Source organism: Chaetura pelagica, unplaced genomic scaffold (assembly GCF_000747805.2).
Source record: "Chaetura pelagica isolate M959 unplaced genomic scaffold, ChaPel_1.0 scaffold21, whole genome shotgun sequence".
In the NCBI taxonomy this organism is placed as follows: domain Eukaryota; kingdom Metazoa; phylum Chordata; class Aves; order Apodiformes; family Apodidae; genus Chaetura; species Chaetura pelagica.
The window spans coordinates 3,385,132-3,404,479 of record NW_009952251.1 but is presented as its reverse complement, the minus strand read 5'-3'; the positions used below and the strand labels follow the sequence as shown (position 1 = coordinate 3,404,479).

General features: G+C 38.9%; 1 protein-coding gene across 1 annotated transcript; it reads right to left on the bottom strand.

Moving 5' to 3' along the window:
• Nucleotides 1–6,461: 6,461 nt before the first annotated feature.
• Nucleotides 6,462–18,855, bottom strand: STK17B (serine/threonine kinase 17b). Its single transcript, XM_010007369.1, has 7 exons — nucleotides 18,696–18,855; nucleotides 14,722–14,934; nucleotides 10,945–11,089; nucleotides 10,582–10,708; nucleotides 9,664–9,712; nucleotides 8,665–8,844; nucleotides 6,462–6,826 (listed from the first exon to the last, which is right to left on the bottom strand). Exons 1-7 carry the CDS (start codon nucleotides 18,815–18,817, stop codon nucleotides 6,544–6,546), a joined length of 1,119 nt encoding a protein of 372 aa, XP_010005671.1. The 5' UTR covers nucleotides 18,818–18,855; the 3' UTR covers nucleotides 6,462–6,543.
• Nucleotides 18,856–19,348: the final 493 nt, after the last annotated feature.

Genomic DNA, 19,348 nt, shown 5'->3' with positions numbered 1-19,348 from the left:
ACACTTCCAGCCCCAGTGTTACAATTAGGATTTTATCTTGTCAGTATTCATTTCAGGCTGTTAAGGCATGATTGGTATTCGCTATACATCGAAACTTCACATAGGCACTATTTCCTCAGAGCCTAGAAACACGAAGTGGAAGGAACAGAACTTTAAAACATAGTGAACTCACCTAACAAACCAAATTTAAAGGCCTAAATATTTATTAGATAGTTTGCCTTTAAATACTACCACACTGCAGTCCATTTCTCTGAGCGGGCACAAAGCTAGTTATTACTGATAACAATAACTCACAGAAAGATGCACTGCACTTCTACATTAGAAACTTTTAATTGCAGCTTCCCTGGCAAAAAGTGATTACTTTTAACTCTAAAGAGGCTTTTTGTTCTGCAGGTTTTTTTCATATTAGGAACAAGTCAATACAGGAAGATGATACTATTTCAAAGGTTTAATAAAGCAAACTAACAAGTGTATCAAATATTCACATCAGCATGGGGCCCTCATCGTCTTCAAATATAACCTACTGATAAGAAGCAAAGCAGCACTAATGCAAGGACCAACAGTTTACCCGTTTTCTGTTCAAGCATTCCAGAGATCCAACACAGGAAAAACAGAGTATGTGTTATAATCACTAGGTGGACCAGATTAATAAGGTAGGAACACTTCCTTAACTACTAATGATCTTAGAGAGAAAGCGGTTTTTCAAATGGCCCCAACTTATATCTCATATTTTCAAACCAAACCAGCTTTAGCTTCAATGTAAAGCAATGATAACAGTCACAAATAAACTCTGTAAGGCAGCTAGATTCATCTTCCCTGCTTAGACCAATTTCTTATTAAGGCTAGTTATAAAAACGTGCACATAGTCAACCACTGCTTGGCAAAGCCTGATGTTATGGTTTCAAGTGGCCCAGCAGTTTGTTGACACCTACAAGAGGAATTAAAGAGGGGGTCTTTAGGACCTGTAAGGGTTGGAACAGAGGGCTCAGTATTCCCTCCTGCCAAACTCTATAAAAGCCAGCAGAACCAGCCCCTTTTCCTGTGCCTTTCTTTTCTTGCTGCTGCTCAGAGGTTCTTCAACACGCCATGTGCTCTCCAGAATTCAACTCCATCAGGTGCTATGAGGAGCCCTGGAAGCAGCCCTGCTGCAAGGGACTCCCACCCACCTATTCTAGCCATCACCAAGATCTGCTGGGAGGTTGGGCTGAGGATTGGCTTGGGCAGTTCAAGGGCTACTTTATGACTTCTGGTGTGAAAAATTATTCTGCTCCTTTCTCTGGCAAGTTCACAGTGCCAGAGTTCGGAGGTCCCAGGAACAGCTATTACTTTTTGATTGTATTATTGCTGTGCCTGAATGTGTGCCAGGGGTGGTTCCTAGGTAAAAACTGGCACAGGAAAACTGCAACAAGCAGCAGCAGCCTCGTGCTGGCAGCATGGGAAACCACCGCCAAGGAACAGAACTTTAAAACATAGTGAACTCACCTAACAAACCAAATTTAAAGGCCTAAATATTTATTAGATAGTTTGCCTTTAAATACTACCACACTGCAGTCCATTTCTCTGAGCGGGCACAAAGCTAGTTATTACTGATAACAATAACTCACAGAAAGATGCACTGCACTTCTACATTAGAAACTTTTAATTGCAGCTTCCCTGGCAAAAAGTGATTACTTTTAACTCTAAAGAGGCTTTTTGTTCTGCAGGTTTTTTTCATATTAGGAACAAGTCAATACAGGAAGATGATACTATTTCAAAGGTTTAATAAAGCAAACTAACAAGTGTATCAAATATTCACATCAGCATGGGGCCCTCATCGTCTTCAAATATAACCTACTGATAAGAAGCAAAGCAGCACTAATGCAAGGACCAACAGTTTACCCGTTTTCTGTTCAAGCATTCCAGAGATCCAACACAGGAAAAACAGAGTATGTGTTATAATCACTAGGTGGACCAGATTAATAAGGTAGGAACACTTCCTTAACTACTAATGATCTTAGAGAGAAAGCGGTTTTTCAAATGGCCCCAACTTATATCTCATATTTTCAAACCAAACCAGCTTTAGCTTCAATGTAAAGCAATGATAACAGTCACAAATAAACTCTGTAAGGCAGCTAGATTCATCTTCCCTGCTTAGACCAATTTCTTATTAAGGCTAGTTATAAAAACGTGCACATAGTCAACCACTGCTTGGCAAAGCCTGATGTTATGGTTTCAAGTGGCCCAGCAGTTTGTTGACACCTACAAGAGGAATTAAAGAGGGGGTCTTTAGGACCTGTAAGGGTTGGAACAGAGGGCTCAGTATTCCCTCCTGCCAAACTCTATAAAAGCCAGCAGAACCAGCCCCTTTTCCTGTGCCTTTCTTTTCTTGCTGCTGCTCAGAGGTTCTTCAACACGCCATGTGCTCTCCAGAATTCAACTCCATCAGGTGCTATGAGGAGCCCTGGAAGCAGCCCTGCTGCAAGGGACTCCCACCCACCTATTCTAGCCATCACCAAGATCTGCTGGGAGGTTGGGCTGAGGATTGGCTTGGGCAGTTCAAGGGCTACTTTATGACTTCTGGTGTGAAAAATTATTCTGCTCCTTTCTCTGGCAAGTTCACAGTGCCAGAGTTTGGAGGTCCCAGGAACAGCTATTACTTTTTGATTGTATTATTGCTGTGCCTGAATGTGTGCCAGGGGTGGTTCCTAGGTAAAAACTGGCACAGGAAAACTGCAACAAGCAGCAGCAGCCTCGTGCTGGCAGCATGGGAAACCACCGCCCCTGGCACTGCTCTGGCACCAGCGGGAGCTGTGGCAGTGAGCCACACCAGCCCCCCTCAGTCCCAACCAGCCCTTGTCACCCAGCAACAACCCACAGAAAGCATTTTACAAAGTCAGACCATCCGGTGAGGAATGAGGGCTCTGAGACAGGGGGAGGGGCAGGCGCTAGCTAAAGAGTCATCTTGAGGCAGGAACAACACACAAGAATTATTTGTACCCTGAGATAAATCGTTAAATCCATGTCCATGAAAGAGTTATGGGATATAAGGAAGGATTATGCTCCTAATGAGGATGACTCACTGATTTCATGGCTACTGTGGTGCTGGGACCTGGGAGATGATGGGATAGATCTGGAGGGCAGGGAGGCTTGGCAATTTGGATCACTAGCCAGAGATGCTGGCAATGATAAGATTATTGTGAGGTCTTCTGGATGGTGATCAAGGTAACATATTCAAAGAAACTATAAGCAATATTAACACAGATGGTTTAAATAAAATTGTATGAGATTGCATAGACACTTCTTTACAGGAGAAAGCCACATAATTTGAATTTCTATTTGGAAAAAGATTTAAAAATGGGCATGCAAAGTACAAGCTGGTCCACAAAGAACTCCCCAACCTAAAGACTTCTGCTGCCATTAACAGCTGTTACTGGGCAGTTGGATTTGAACATATGGCAGGTGGTGGCACTCCCCGTGCCAGCCATGACAGATCTGGTACTGCTCCCACCCCCCAGTCCCGCTGTCAGCCCCACCACCATGGCTCCTCCCATGAGGAAGAAGGCTGGTGCAAGCCTGTGCAGCAGGAAACTGGCCACCTTCCTGCAGGATTCTGACCACAAGGTGAAGAGCCAGGTCCAGCAGCTGTGGAAAAACGGGCAGCACCTGGTCAAAGAGGCAGAAAGCCTGTACAACACTGAAATCCGGCCACTGATGGTGGGGGTCCAAGAAGTGAACTGGCGGGACTACCTCAGTAAAGGAAGGGACCAGGACCAGACCAGGCAAGGTTCTGCGGGCATGGTTTGCCCCTCCTCACAAGATCTGTTTTCCAGACCCCTAATCAGCCTAGTCGCCCTTCTCTGCACCCTCTCCAGCACCTCAGTGAGCTTCCTGTACTGCAGTGCCCAAAACTACACACAGTACTTGAGGTGCAGCCTCACCAAGGCTGAGTATAGGTGCAGGAACACCTCCTTGGTCCTGCTGGTCACACTATTCCTGATGCAGGCAAGGGTGGTGTTGGCTGCCTTGGCCACCTTGGACACACTACTGGCTCATGTTCAGCCAGCTGTCCGTCAGCACCCCCAGGTCCCTCTCTGCTGGGCAGCTTTCCAGCCACTCCTCCCCAAGCCTAAAACACTACCAGAGGTTGTTATGGCCAAAGTGCAGGACCTAACATTTAGCCTTATTGAAACTCATGCTATTCGCCCTGGCCAGATCAAGCCTGTCTGGATCCCTCTGCAGAGCCTCCCGACCCTCAAGCAGATCAACACTCCTATCCAACTTTGTGTCATCTGCAAACTTGCTGAGGCTGTACTCTATCCTCTCATCCAAATCATCCATAGACATGTTAAACAGAAGCAGCCCAGCACTGAGCCCTTGGGAACACCACTCATGACTGGCTTTAACTGTATTTAACACCACTGAACACAACTCTTTGGACCCGGCCATCGAACCAGTTTTTTATCCAGCAAAGCATGTGCACATCCAAGCCACAAGCAGCCAGCTTCTCTAGGAGCATGCAGTGGGAAATTGTGTCAAAGGCTTTGCTGAAGTCCTCGACCATGACCAGAGAAGAGCCACAAAGATGATCAGAGGGCTGCAGCACCTCCCCTATGAAGACAGGCTGAGGAAGTTGGAGTTGTTCAGCCTCGATAAGGCTCTGTGGTGACCTTATATCGACTTTCTACTATCTTCAGGGGGCCTACAAGAAAGCGGGGGTAGGGCTTTTTACACAGGTGTATAGTGAGAGGACAAGGGGCAATGAAGCTGAAAGAGGGGAGATTCAGGATGGACATTAGGAAAAATTTCTTTCCTGTGAGGGTGGTGACATGCTGGAACAGGTTGCCCAGGGAGGCTGTGGATGCCCCCTCCCTGGAGGTCTTCAAAACCAGACTGGATGGGGCCTTAAGCAACCTGATGTAGCAGGATGTGTCCCTGCCTATGCAGGGGGGTTGGAACTAGATGATCTTTTAGATGCCTTCCAATCCAAACCATTCTATGATTCTATGGAAGTCAAGGTAAACAACATCCACAGCCATTCCCTTCTCCTGTAAGAGATCAGATTAGTCAAACAGAACCTGCCCTTCATGAGCCCATGCTGACTGAGCCTCATCACTTGGTTGTCCTCTATGTACTGCACAATGGTACTCAGGATAATCTGCTTCATCAGCTTCCCCAGTACCAAAGTCAAACTAACAGGCCTGTAATTTCCCAGATCATCCTTCCATCCCTCGCCATATATGGGGGTTATGTTGGCTGATTTCCAACCTGCTGGCACCTTATCTCACACGACAGACTTGGGCTTCAGGCACACTGGAATGCATCAGAGTAGAGTTCAGACAGTGAAGACTCCTCTTCACCCTGGTTTTGGCAGAAGGAAAACGTGGCTGTGCAGGACAGAAGGGACCAGACCCTGTCTGAACAGCTGGGAGGTGAAAGTTGCTATCCTGATGTATATTGAGTCCTTGGCAAGGCAGATGGATCTAGCAGACTTCATGAAATCCAGTGAGAAAACTGGACTGATTTCAGAAACAACCTAATAGACAACTGGGCCAAAGAGCATGGTATTGAGTGGATATATCATATCCCCTGTCATGCACCAGCATCTGGAAAAATTTAACACTACAATGGTCTGATGAAAACCACCATGCAAGAAAAAAATTTGGTATAAGCATTTGGCAGAAGCCACCTGACTAGTTAACACCAGGGAATCTATCAGTCAAGCTGCCTGCCCTATCAGACCTTTTACATACAATAGAATGGGATAAAGTCCCTGTTGTATGTGAAAGGTATCTACTAGGAAAAACTCTCTGGGTCTATCCTGCTTTGGACAGAGGCCAAGCCATGCATGGGGTTGTCTCTACTCAAGGTCCTGGACATATTTGGTGGGTAATGCAGGAGGATGGTGAAGTCCACCATGTACCAAAGGGGAGCTTAACTCTGGCTGAGACCATTTAGTTTGGGTTGCATAGTTTTCATTATTGAATAATGGTGATCAGTTGTTTTCAATGTCTGTCCCTAGGATCACATAGTGGCATCCAGGAGGAAGTCACAATGAGGGCATGAACCCCAATGAAACCTGTACCATCTCCTCTGCTCTGAGAAACCAACATGATGGATAAAGATCCAGAGCCTGGACTCATCAAACTATTGTATAAGACCAGTCTGTAACCTGGTGCATTAGTACAATAGGAAATGGTATGGAATAAGGAATGATCACTTAACCAGGATACCTGAGTTTAAAGAAACTAATTTTCAGGTATTAATTAATTCATTTTGGCATAATTTTTAAACTAAAACTTGAAAAGTGCAAAAATATTTAATTTTATCTTCTATAAAAATAAAAAAAAACAACCACTTCATTTTATTGGTGCAACAATCCCAATTTCTCAGGAGTTAAATCCATTGCCAGCAACGGACAGCAAAGGAAGCACCAGCATAAAAGAATCAAAGTGCATTTCCAGTATGCCAGTGCTGCAGTGCTGCACAAATTGGCGAGCCATAATCTTATATTCGCCACTGGAATAGGTTATGCTAAATTCATTTTATAAAAGTCTGTGTTACCCATTAACATACGAAGTCTGTCATGAAGTCTTGGGGATACTGCAATGAATCATCAAATCGGAAGCGTTTGGAGACTGTACTGCTGTCCTCTGGAATGTTTTCTTTGTCTTCCTTCTTGCTGCAAGTACCATTACAACTTGATTTTGCATTTCGCTCCTCTGAGCATTTTGTTATGTGTCCAGGCATCAGAGAAGAGCAACAAGTTTCTTCAGGGCTACACAGGAGTATGAACTCCCCTTGCTGCAACCACAAATGAGAAAGACAGGCCTCTGCTGTGGGTCTTTCCCTTTGAAAGAGAAAAGGGTAAAGGTGCTTAAGTTAATTGCAAAAATACTGAAAATGTAATCAATGTAGTTCTGGCACATGCAAAGACATCTTTCAGTATCAGAGTTGACACCAAAGCATTAATACCTGTAACTTGACAGAGTCCTGAGTTTAGAGAGTATCTAAGGACAGATGTTTCCTTATAAAATTCAAGAAGGTATAGCAACCAAGAATTGGAATGGGGAGAAAACAAAAAAAAATAAGTTACTGAGGATATAATAAAGACTGAGATGCCCACCAGCAAAAAACGTAAGCAGAATAGTAACTGTGACAGAATGTCAAACATCCCACAGGTCCACACTGATACTGCTCAAAGCAGGTTCTTGGTAATTGCTTCCCTCATGATACCACACTTCTTGTGATTTATTCCAGATCTTGACAAACCATCTACATGAAATGTCAAAATAGAAAGGACTGTTGATACTTGGTCCCGTCCAGACATGAATTTATATCAAGACCTTGTGTCCTGGTTTGAGCCAGTATGAAGCAAATTTTCCTTTTACTGATTTTTTTTTTTTTCTTCAGTAAGCTCTCTTTTAACTAGCAGCAAGTTTTCCATGGTGGGCTGATAACACCTGAATGTTTATGTTACTGCTGGGACTTTAAGGTCACTTTGCTCTACTTAGTGAATCTGCAGCCTCAGATGCTACCAAAGCAGAAGAGCTGTATCTGTAACCCTCTCGTAGGGAGAAGTGGACTAGATGGACAGCAAAACTGACCAAAGTATTCCATTCCATGTATCTATGCAAGCTCGGTGTAGATGACAGGGGCAGGGTTGTCACTGGTTTCACTGCCGATCCTAAGTCAAACTGTGACACCTTATTTCATCAAAGTAGGCAGGTTCATGGATATAACCTCCCATCGTCCGCTCTTATTAAAGAACCTTTCTTGATCAAACAACAGGTTCACTCCTGCTTGCTGCAGGATGAGGAAGACAGGGACTCATCACAAATTAAAAGTAGCACTATAATTGATAATGACTGACTACTAAATATTATTTTCCCATATATACTTTTTAGGGTGCTTTTCTTAACTGTGTTTTGGTTTGTTTTAGTGCATTTGCTGGTGCAACAGTTAAAAAAAATACCCAGAGTTAATGCTATACAGCAAGCACAGACACAGTTAATGTCTACAATTCTCCCACTCTCAGACTATGCTCTCAAAGTTCAGCTAGTCTGAAAGGCCTTGGTTAGAGTCTGAACTTCCAAAGAATGTCAAGTTATGGAAAAGTGCCTTACAAACAAAAAGAAGTTTCTACTTTTGATTGAGATCAAAAAGACTGAACATGACAAAACACTGTATATTTCTGAAGAATATATGTTCAGTCTTAAGACTGCCAAGTTTTTATATAAAAATTATTTAACATAGAAAAATATATAATAAATATAAGTCAGGAAACAAGAAAGCACTGCATAAAAAATACTGCATTTTGTCTCTCCAAATCATCCAATAAAAGGTTAAATTACAGACAAGAATATCACCTTTCTATATTTCATCAAACTTGCTAATACTCTGTCCTCTGAATGAAAATACGAAGAAACAAAAAATATAACAAAACTCAAAGCAAAAGACTGAATATAGTAATAACCAGAGAGTGAACCAATGAGAGTGATCCTATTCATACGTTATGGAAAAGCATAAACCTACACTCTTAAATATCCAGCCGATAATACCAATGCATTGTGAAATGTCTGACTGATTGTATCAATGGCATAAATCTCCCAAGGTAACATTAACTTTTTTTAGGTGCTCCACAAACATATCAGTTAAGATTCTTGTTTGGAGAAGTTTGTCACTTACTCTGGATTTTTGATGAGAAGTTTTTGAATGAAGTCTTTGGCAGGCTGTGAAACCGATGAAAATGTTTCTTCTGAGTAATCCACGTTAACTTGAGATATATTAAGGTAAGTTTCTTGATTATCAGCTCCCACAAATGGAGATTCTTGTGTCAGCAGCATGTATGAAATTACACCCAGGTTCCTGAGATAAGAACACAATATGTAATCCTACTAGGCTATCTAAACAATATAACCCACATATTTATTGTGCTGCAGATGAAATTTCCTGATGTACACCACACTCAAAGAATTAGAAACATCCTGTAACTTCGCACTTTTATGTGATCATATGCACATAAGCACACATGCACAGTCACACACAAGAAAAGCCATGTATCTGTCTTCATTAAGGGAATCTTCAAAAATCATTTACTTTCAATATACCCTTTCTTCCCATTGAGGCTGTTAAGAAAAGTAAATAGATTGCATTTACACAGCCCATTCTTAGATATATGGCAATTCCGGATGACAGAACAGCAAAAAGATAGACTTTCTAATTTGCATGTAAATAAAAAAAACATATTTCACTACAATTTTGGATGAAGTGTCAAAGATTGAGATTTAGTCACCCTTTCTGTACAATCGACATTTGTGTTCAATATTCCCTCGTTGACATTTTTTCCCTGAGCATGAATATGAGTATTACACATCATATGATTTACCTAAAGTATATTATCGAATCTTTGATACAGTTCCCTCAGAACAAATACCTTTACTATACAGGTTTAGAAGCCACCTGCATTCCCTACTAAGTGTGCAACAGATCCATATACAGTAAGTCCTATAAGCCCCAGGTTATATCCTGAGGGCTCTGTCCCCTCCCAACTCTCCCTTTTTTGATCTGCCCACCAACAGGAGTCTGTTCTTGGAAGCCGGATAAACTGTGCCAGAATCCGGATCTAGACCCTAAATCAAGTGGTCACGCCTACCTCAATAAAATGAATTAGCACATACAACCTACCACATATCTGTAGCTGTGGTTATAGGATCATAGTTTAAGATCTCTGGAGCTAGAAAAGAGAAAAATAATTATTTATTGAAGTGTTTTTCTAAGTGGCATGGAATCATACACGACATTTCTGGCATTTTTTGGCCAACCTAAGTATGCAGCTTCAATGATCAGGTTTATTATTTTCAAGCCACAATGGTGGGAACAAACTTATTTCTGTTTGATTAGACCCACCAACACTTAATTGGTTTACAATAAAATAGTACTATATTGCCTAAAATCTGGAATTCAAGTCCCAAGGAATTTTCTAATCAGATGCATGCACATAAAAATTTATTCTAAGAGGCTTTCAAGTATATAGCTTTTTAAGGGAAATGCATAAAGCTTTCCGCATGTTAACACTGCAAAGCCAGATAACCAAGCCAAATTTACGGACAGTGGCTGTTAGTGTGTGATAGGTATCAAGTTGCTCACTACAGATTAAAGTGCTCTTAAAATTGACTGCAGACAGATCATGAAGGAAACTTGTCCAGTGTTAACAGCAATCTTTCCCTTTCCAAGGAATATTTTAATCTCATGAAATCATCACATTAAATGGCATTCCTAATTCAAAGAACATTTCTTTGTGCATGCTAGTGAGTGTTGCATTTCAACTCTAATCAAAATAATTAAATCAACAAGACATTCTGGCTGTTAGACAGTCTGCACCATGGCAAATACTATAGCATTAAATTAGAAGTGCACTTAGTGATATAATTTTGGGATATTTCTGGTGGAAATATTGAATACTCTAAAAAAAGAAAATCTCTAAACATGCCCTGGTCCTGGTGTCCTTTCTCTAGTAATAAATGTTAAGTTGATAAGCATGTTACACGAATTGTTTGTTTTCTCAAAACCACACATCACAAGTGTGAGGCAACTCTTCCATACCTAGATACTCCGTTGTTCCCATTATCTGCCGCAGTTCACTGGAACTCTCCAGCTTCCGAGACATTCCAAAATCCACAATTTTTACATCACCAAGGGGATTGACGCTGCTCAGTAAAATATTTTGAGGCTAGAAAAGATTTAATTCTCAATTAACAAAACATTAGCTGCAGAACCCTCCAGTGTACTAAATAACATTTCTATTCTGTAATAGTTATGGCTTAATTTTGGTTCTAAAAACTATTTCATCTTAAATATACTCATTTTTCTCCTCCTTTTTTTGTTATGTACTTAATAAATCACTTTGATTATCATAATATTAAATTGAAGATAAAGTACTAAAATAAAGTCTGCTGTCAGCCTCACCTTTAAATCAAGATGAACAATATTGTTTTCATGCAAGCAGCGAAGTCCTTCAAGTATTTGTCTTATAAGTCTTACGATATCCCTTTCACCAATTCTGCCATCCAGATCTGAGACACACAAGTCAAATATTTCTCCTCCAGCAGCACTGAAACACAGTCAAGAAAGCTTATGTATTAAATTTGAATTTGCAAGTTTAAGTGAGGAAAAATATAATATATAGTACCTATTTATAGAATAGATGTTCAATTATCATATTCATATTCTCAAAGATGTTAGGAATATTGTGTTTTTTTCTTTTTCTTTTTTTTTTAAGCTTATGCCAAGACACATCATATAAGCACTTAAAAAAATTTAAAAAGAATGTGATTATGCTTTTTCTTTCCTCCTAGCTAGCAACAGCAGTTTAGACACTGAAACAGAACTCTGTGGCAGAAAATGCTTTGGTACCCTCAAGCATGCTTCCTGTGAGTGTGAAGATACCTTCAGGAAGATGAGTTCTATCGTCATTCCCTAAGAGAAGCAGTCTTTCTCTTCAAGTTAAATCTAAAATTGCTTCCATTAGACTAGTTCCAGAAATAACTCAAAGCAAGAAATCCCAGCTGTTTTCCAGTTCTCTGAATTTGGCAGTAATTATTTTTATTTTTTTTGTAGTACATGATGTGACTGTGGTGTAAATTTAAGAACTACAATGCAATCAACAGCTAGAGTTACTGAAGAGTATTTCTGTATTTCCAGAGAGGAAGGAAAATGCATTCAAGCTACCCCATGCCATTCTGATGGAAGACTAAAAATCAGGTATTTATATCAGAAAGAATAAAATCTATCATGCTGCTGCTGCTGAAATATACAGTTGTCTAGTCAGTTAGCAAATTGTATCTTCCAGAACTCTAGTAGACACAGAATATTCAGAAATACAAGGATTCAGCTCTGCTACTTTAAAATCTACCATTTCTACACTAATAACAAAGGTGAGAATGACAAGCTTCACGTTTTTACACCAGATCTCCAATATGTTCTCATCAGTAAAAGGCCATTGTTTGCTTACAGAAAAATCCACTATTAGTACAGCATAAAGACAGCATGCAAGTAACTGTGCTGTTTGTGGTTTATTAGTTATACTTCTACATTTTGCCACAGTGTCAGCTGTTTCCTTTTGTGCTGAGTTTGAAATTATTCAGCCTTCTACAAGTGGTGAAGTTCAGAAAGGGAGTAAAGTAGCACCAGAAGACTTGTAGCATACATATATGTAAGATATCTTCAGGAAAATAACCTAGCAGAACCTACACAATGCCAAACTTTTAACTGGCAGGTACAGCTCAGAAAATTTTGAAGAAGATTGTGGCAGAGTCAATGGATGAGGCTCACAAAAACACTAAAGCTAGTTTAAAGAAAAACTAAGAACAATTATTCACCAAATCCCACAATATGAAAACTAGGAAGCTACCTGATGAAACTGGCTGATTATTTCACTACAGATAGAAGAAAAGATTTCTTCACACAGTAGGCCATGAACATCTGGAATCTATTGCCACCAAAGTAGATGGCATCACCAGGTTCAGAAAAGGACAAAACAGATTCACAGACTACAGGTCCATAAACACATACTAAAAGGAACAGGCAGAGAAGTATCCTCAGTACAAAACCTCTGGTTGCCAAGACAGTGCAAAAAGAACAGAGAGCAAAAAGTGGACAGGCTCATACACTCCTTAGCTCTTCCTAAATAGCATCTCCCTACAACCACTGCTGATAACAGCAGTAGATTAGACAGACCACTGATCTGATTCTGTCAGGCCTATCTTAGTTCTTCAGTGAACAAAACTAGATGGATTTGAAAATTAGGACAGCTCTCTCGTATAGCTGTAAAATTAATTAGTACAGCTGCCAGGTTTATCTCCAAATAACTGAATTCCTCCAATCACCTTTGCCCTGTAGATTAGAAGAGCAACAACCTTTGCTGTGGGGCTTTTGAAGATGTAGTCAAGACTTCAGTAATTCCCTCTGCAAAGATGGCCTTAGGAACTAGCATCCATTTCTCCATTTAGAAATTGTGTGTTTACAGAAACTGATTCTTATGACTCTGACTTCTAAAGAATCCCCCCAATATAATCCAATAGCAAAGACCACATGTAGGAGGAAAAATACAGCTAACAGGAAATCCTTATCAACTATTTTATGAGTAAGAGACTAATTTCTTGCAATTCTTTGAGTACTGCCTCAGAGACATGAAAAAAAATATCTGTGTATTCTGCTACCGAAGGACATAATTTAGAAGCACAATCAGCCCTCTGCATGTCCCAATAGAATTAGAAACACTTACTACAAGATTTCTGAAAGCTACTACAAAGCAGACCATTAACATCAATGTAGTATAAGGATTTTTTTTCCAGTACAGAGCTTTAATAAGCAAGGTAGAGTTAGCTGAGCTGTAACAGAAGCAGGAATGTTGGTATGGCTTTTGTGTGAATTTGTTCTTGACAAAAAGTTGAAAACTTGTCATCTGGACTTTGTCTTTCTACATTATTTACTATTCTAGTCTTATCAGAACAACAAATCATATGTTAGGGGTCATCCAGTTTGAGGAAAATCTTCAAGATAATCTAGCTAGCGTCTTTGGAAAATTTGAAGTAATTTATCATGGTGTATGCAGTCCACCGTTAAAAGCTCTTTGAATACTTTGTACATTAAAATTAAATCCTACTTAAAACAAAATACTTTCTCAATTTCACAAACTGCATTTTTGTTACTTACATTGCAAACAAACACACATACATCAAATATGACAGGTAATTCAAATTAGATTCCCAAAGTAGACTTATTTTCAGAGCTTACAAGAAGCCAAAGGGCATCTAAAAAGACATGGGAATTTTGGAGGAAACCGCTCCAGAAGCCACTTTTGAAACAACAAAAAAACTACATTTAGAAAAACTCAGAACCCACAAATGAACTGCAAGTTTTCAGTCATCAAGAAGTGTCAAACAGTGACTGAAGTTCACAGAACACGGATGTGATTTCAGCTTCTCTGTGTAGCTGGCATCAGTGGCTATTTTTTTTTAATGGTTTGAGATGCATCAAAGCACTGGGCACTTTCTATGGGATTCCAGGACATTTGTCCTTCATCAAGGACAAAGATCCTTCAATAACAAAAAATAACATGCTAAAGTTTGTATTCAGGTTTTACATTAGATTAGCCTGACCTGAAAATTGATCAGAGCTTTTTTACAAAAATCCAACTAGCAGAAGAAACTGTCTCCTCAAATTGAAGAGGCAAGTTCTAATAAAAATTAGCCTCCTGAGACAGTATTTCAAGGCACAAAAAAATATTTCAATTTTAACTTGAGTGAAAGTGTCTACAAAACTGAGTTATACAGCAAGAAGAAAGATTAATCTTACTATTTTTTGATAGCATTTGAGAGCTGACAAAAAAATATATTCAGTCCATTTCTTTTCAATTTGAGTACGGAAGTACTACAGGCTTTGGTGTATTTTGTTTTATGCCTTATACCACATAGTTTCACACAACTCATTTACTGTGAATGTAAGAAAACACATGTACAAACCCAAAGATTAAAAATTAAAAGCAAGTGATTCAACTCTTGCATTGACATGAAAATAAACAATACCAAAAAAGTCCCTAAGAGCTTATAAAGTACATAATAATAAAATATTAGCATAATGGATATGTAATTCTTCTGGGTGTTCAAGCACACCATGCAAAAACTAAATATACTAACAGATTTGTAACTACAAACATGGAAAAGCTGATGAAGGCATACTTACTATTCCAACACTAAAATTATTTCATTTGCTGTTTCATAGACTTCATGAAGATTAACTATGTGAGGATTAGATTTCATTAACTCAAGCACAGCAATTTCATGCAGAATCTCTGCTTTGCAGTCTTGGCCTCTTCTTCTTTTCTTTAAAAATTTAGCTGCGTACTCTTGGCCTGTGGATTTAGCTGTACACTTTCTAACCACAGCACATCTTCCTCTACAAATAAAAAGAGAAAACATTTAAGATCTAAGATAGAAAATGTATGTAAATTGACATAAGAAATAAAAAGGCATGGTAAATAATTGGAAACAAACCAAAAAATCCCTCAACCACATTACAGCACCTACAGTATACAGTAATAAACAAAGTAAAACCCTGTGAAATGTAGAGAACAGAGAAAATAAAGCTTATTTGTATGCTGAGGTGGGGGGAAGTCTTGAGTGCAGGAACTTTTAAAATAATAAAAAAAACTTCCCTCCATAATTCATCTAGCACTGCCAAAAAAACACCCCTAATTATCTGCAAAATGTTTAAAAACATCTTAACAAAAAAAAACCCCACCCACTACTTAGTGTTCTCTTTCTTAACTGCAGTTAGATGAAATGTGCTGCTTTATTTCCTAGCCATCTGTTTAGGTACGGAAAAAAAAATGTATTTTGGCGAAGAACTGTTTTTAAAAGAAAACCACACAAAACATCAAGTTGACCTTTAAAAAAATTAAGAGGAAAAAATGCAGTTTTTTAAGCCAAGTTGTAAACTCCTGCAAAAACAAAGTTTTATAATCACAAGTTTTGCATTCCCAGAAATGCCTAGTTGCATACTTGCAAAGTGTTCTCAAATGATACAAGAAACAGTTTTAAAAAAAAGAAAAGTTTTAAGAGCTAAAATAAACTTAGCAAAGTTCTAAAAACAGTTATAAAACTGTGTACTAAGAACAAGATCTATGCTTATGTCTTTGAAAAACGCCTTTCCAGGCATATTTTTGGTTCCCACAGCACACTAACAAACTTGATGAAGCAGCTCAGCACCAGCTATCTGACCTGCACTTTCTCAACTAAATTAGCTTCTTTAGTAGAAAAGGCTATGGTTCCCAGCAGACTTTGCCTTTCTTCTGGTGCAAAAAACCCAATGCCTAAAAAGAACATCTCTTAAAAAAAAAATAATAAATTAACATCCAAGGCTATTTTGAAAAATCTTGACTTCAGTATTTAATCAAAAAAGGTATGAACATCACGAAAAATCACTTTCCATTTGCAAATAACCTTGCTAAATACAGTTTGTACAAATCTGACCAAATCATAAGATGTGTAAAGCTGACCTTTAATCATACTGCTATTGTTTATTTAGAAGTATATTTAATAAAATAGCTTCTCTGACATAATTTACTTCAACATCAAATTAGTTCTAGGATTTCCCTATCTTTTTTAAAAACACAAAATGTAGAAAGAGTAGAAAACTCAAAACAAAAAAGAAAAGGTGAAAGTTATTTACAATCCAATATATACACATTCTTCATTTCAGCAGCTACTTCTAAATCTGAACCAAACATGTCCTTTCCCAATCATTAAACCTGCTTATTACTGCAGAGAATTTGAAGTTACTGAACTGAGTTTCATAATATATTAAAGTTTAAGATAATCCCCCCACAGCTTACATTCTTGTTTTAACAACACATCAGCCCATCAACCACAAAAGTTTCTCTAAAATTAAAAAAGGGGAACTGGTTGAGTTTCATGAGAACAGCAAGACTTTTCCTGAATATTTGTGCACATCTTCCTTCTAGTGATTGCAGGTGTAACAGCTCTGAAGGGTCAGTGGTATCGCCAGACTGATTGTGTAAGAATTTCCACTTGTTTATAATGTACTTTTAGTATGCCAATTATTAAGACAAAATTGTTAAGATAAAGAGTTGTTTTACAGCAGTGGAATTTCCCCAGAAATGCAACAAAGTCTGAACGGAACCATTGCACTGAAGCAAGCACAGTGGTTCCCAATCCTCGTTGCCTGCAAAACAACTGCCTAACTATTGTGGTCCAGTTTTATGAGATAAAAAGTGATTTCAAGTTGGTTTCATATCCCAAGTTATAAACCACAGAAATTAATCAGAGGAAATAGTCATGGGACAAGTGGTAATGGTTTTAAACTGAGAGAGGGGAGATTTAGGTTAGATATTAGGAAGAAATTCTTCCCTATAAGGGTGGTGAGGAACTGGAATGGGTTGCCGAGAGAGGCTGTTGATGCCCCATCCCTGGAGGTTTTTAAGGCCAGGCTGGACAAGGTTTTGTGCAACCTGATCGAGTGGCAGGGTTCCCTGCTCATGGCAGGAGGATTGGAACTTCATGATCTTTAAGGTCCCTTCCAACTTTAACGATTCTATGATTCTATGATTCTAAAACTACTTCAAAAGAAGCCAAGACATCCACACACTGGGGACAAAGCTACTTAACCCACTAAATAGAACCTGCCTGCTTCATGAGTCAGTCTTAAATACCAAAGGACGTAAAAGATAAAGGCGTGGGAGGAAGAAATGGGACTTGGAAAGCTTAACAAGGGAAGAACAAAAGAACTATTTACTAAGTAACAGGAAGAGGAAGAAGAAAATCTCAAGTAAAAAGAAAAACATATTACATCTTTTAGAGAAGCCACAAAGAAAGATGGATTTTATATCCCCTACGAAGTGTTGTAAACACTTAAAAAACATTTAAAAAAATGCTACGTCCACTGTTCAGCCAGGAAAAGTCAAAAGCCTTTTGGAAGACATACTACTCTGCTTCTGTTTCTTTGCAATTTCACACTCATTTTGTTACGTCTGGTTTTTCACATACAGAAAATACTACAAAAAGGCTGTTTTGGAATCCACACAAAATCTGTACTTTGATGACGCTTTAGACATCATCTCAGAGGTTTGTACAATCTGAAAACCTAGAGTCTTTAGAATACTCAGCTCTAGAGGATGGTGCATATGAACAGCTTTTGTAGACCCTATACATTCATAACGAGAGTTAACAAAGGTATAAGAAAAGAGGAGAGGTACAGGTTGAAAGGTGCACTTCTATAAAAGCCTTCCAGAAAATGTACATGCTGGGGAAAAAAAACACAAAACCAAACAAAACACAAACCAAGACAACTACGAAGGGTAAAGAGCTCACAAAAATCAGATGTACAAGAGCATTTTTGTTGACAAAGCAAGTTACAGGTGCTAAGGTTTGCTACATAGCACAGCAAGGCCCAACTTTGAGACTGATCCATGCCACTTCTGTTTGAAGAGCTTGGAAATATGACAAGGCATCATGGTAGCATGGCTTTATACCCAATTCCCTGAATATTTTCAAGGTATGAATTAACCCAATAATTTAAAAAAATCATTAACTCAGATCTCTGAAACGGTATCATAAATACCAAGGTTTGTTTGGTTGTTTTTTTTCTTTTATTTCCCTTTTTTTCTGTTGCAAACATGAACAGGGGAAGTAGACTGCAAAACTACTCTAAAACAGCATGTTGTTAGAAACTTAGACTAACGACTTGAGGGTGGGAGGGGAAAAAAGAAGGTCTTTGTTTTCTGGACTTCAAAAAAACCTCTACCATATAACCAATTCAAAATCTCCATTCTTTGTCTAGCAGTACTACCCTATGTCATCTCTTCTGCAGTTTACCTACCTGGAATGTGATGTGTGAGCATATGGGGAAATGGAAGAAAAGGAACCAAATCCCAGATCTACATGCCTATGAAACAGGCTAAATCACTCCAACATGGAAAAAGCTGACAATTCATGTCTCACTATACCTTTTCCTGGTCCTTAGAGAACCCGTTGGATACTGCAAATAAGGGAGGGGAGCAGGAGAGGAAGGAGAAAAGCACACTTAATATCCCACCTACTACTGTAAAGGTTTACCAGAAAAGGTCTACCACTGCACAAAGAAATCTCTTGCAGCAGAAATTCCTCTCACTAAAATAAAATAAATAGGAATAATCTCACCTTCCCAGCTCTTTTGATTCAAGAATATAAAAATTGTGGAAATTGTCCGACTTGATTTGTGTCTGCAGAGATGTGGCTAGCAAGCCAGAAAGGCTTTTATTCTCCAGCTTTCTCCTCGACATAGTCAGGAACGGGTTTCTGTCTTCTACCAGTCACCTGTTAAAAGCAAAATAATTAAGAGTTTTGCACATTATATAACTACAGCACAGGAAAGTATATTAAGAGTTTAGATCTATCAGACTAGAACAGCCTTCAGTAGTGACCTGAAAGCAACATATATAATCACTGCAAAAATAAAAGCTGAAAGGAATACTAACCAAGACACGCTAGGAAAACTAATTTTTTCTTTATTTTTTTACTTGATAGTTTTAGCATTCGAGTTAAGTTGTTTTTTTCTCCCTGGTGTATATCCATAAAATATTAGGGATAAACAGTTCTAATAAAACTACTAACAACTACCTAACTATTAATGCTATGTTTTGTTGTGTTTTTTTTCTTTTGTGAAAATAAGCTTTAACTCTTCTTTGGATTCTGGGTAAGTTCCAGCAATTCCCTTAAGTTTACACCTTTATCTGGTATCCTTGGGGGACTTAACCAAAACTCCTTCCTGTTTGTTGTCTGTCTGCAACCCAGTAGGAATAGCTAATCACAGG

Bases quoted from the DNA above. Each gene is read 5' to 3' on its own strand.
- STK17B (XM_010007369.1), bottom strand. From the start codon at position 18,817: ATGTCGAGGAGAAAGCTGGAGAATAAAAGCCTTTCTGGCTTGCTAGCC. The intron at 10,709-10,944 runs GTGAGGCTGACA...AATCTTTTCTAG, and splicing joins TTGTTCATCTTGATTTAAAG to CCTCAAAATATTTTACTGAG. The intron at 9,713-10,581 runs GTATGGAAGAGT...TCTCTTTTCTAG, and splicing joins GGGAACAACGGAGTATCTAG to CTCCAGAGATCTTAAACTAT.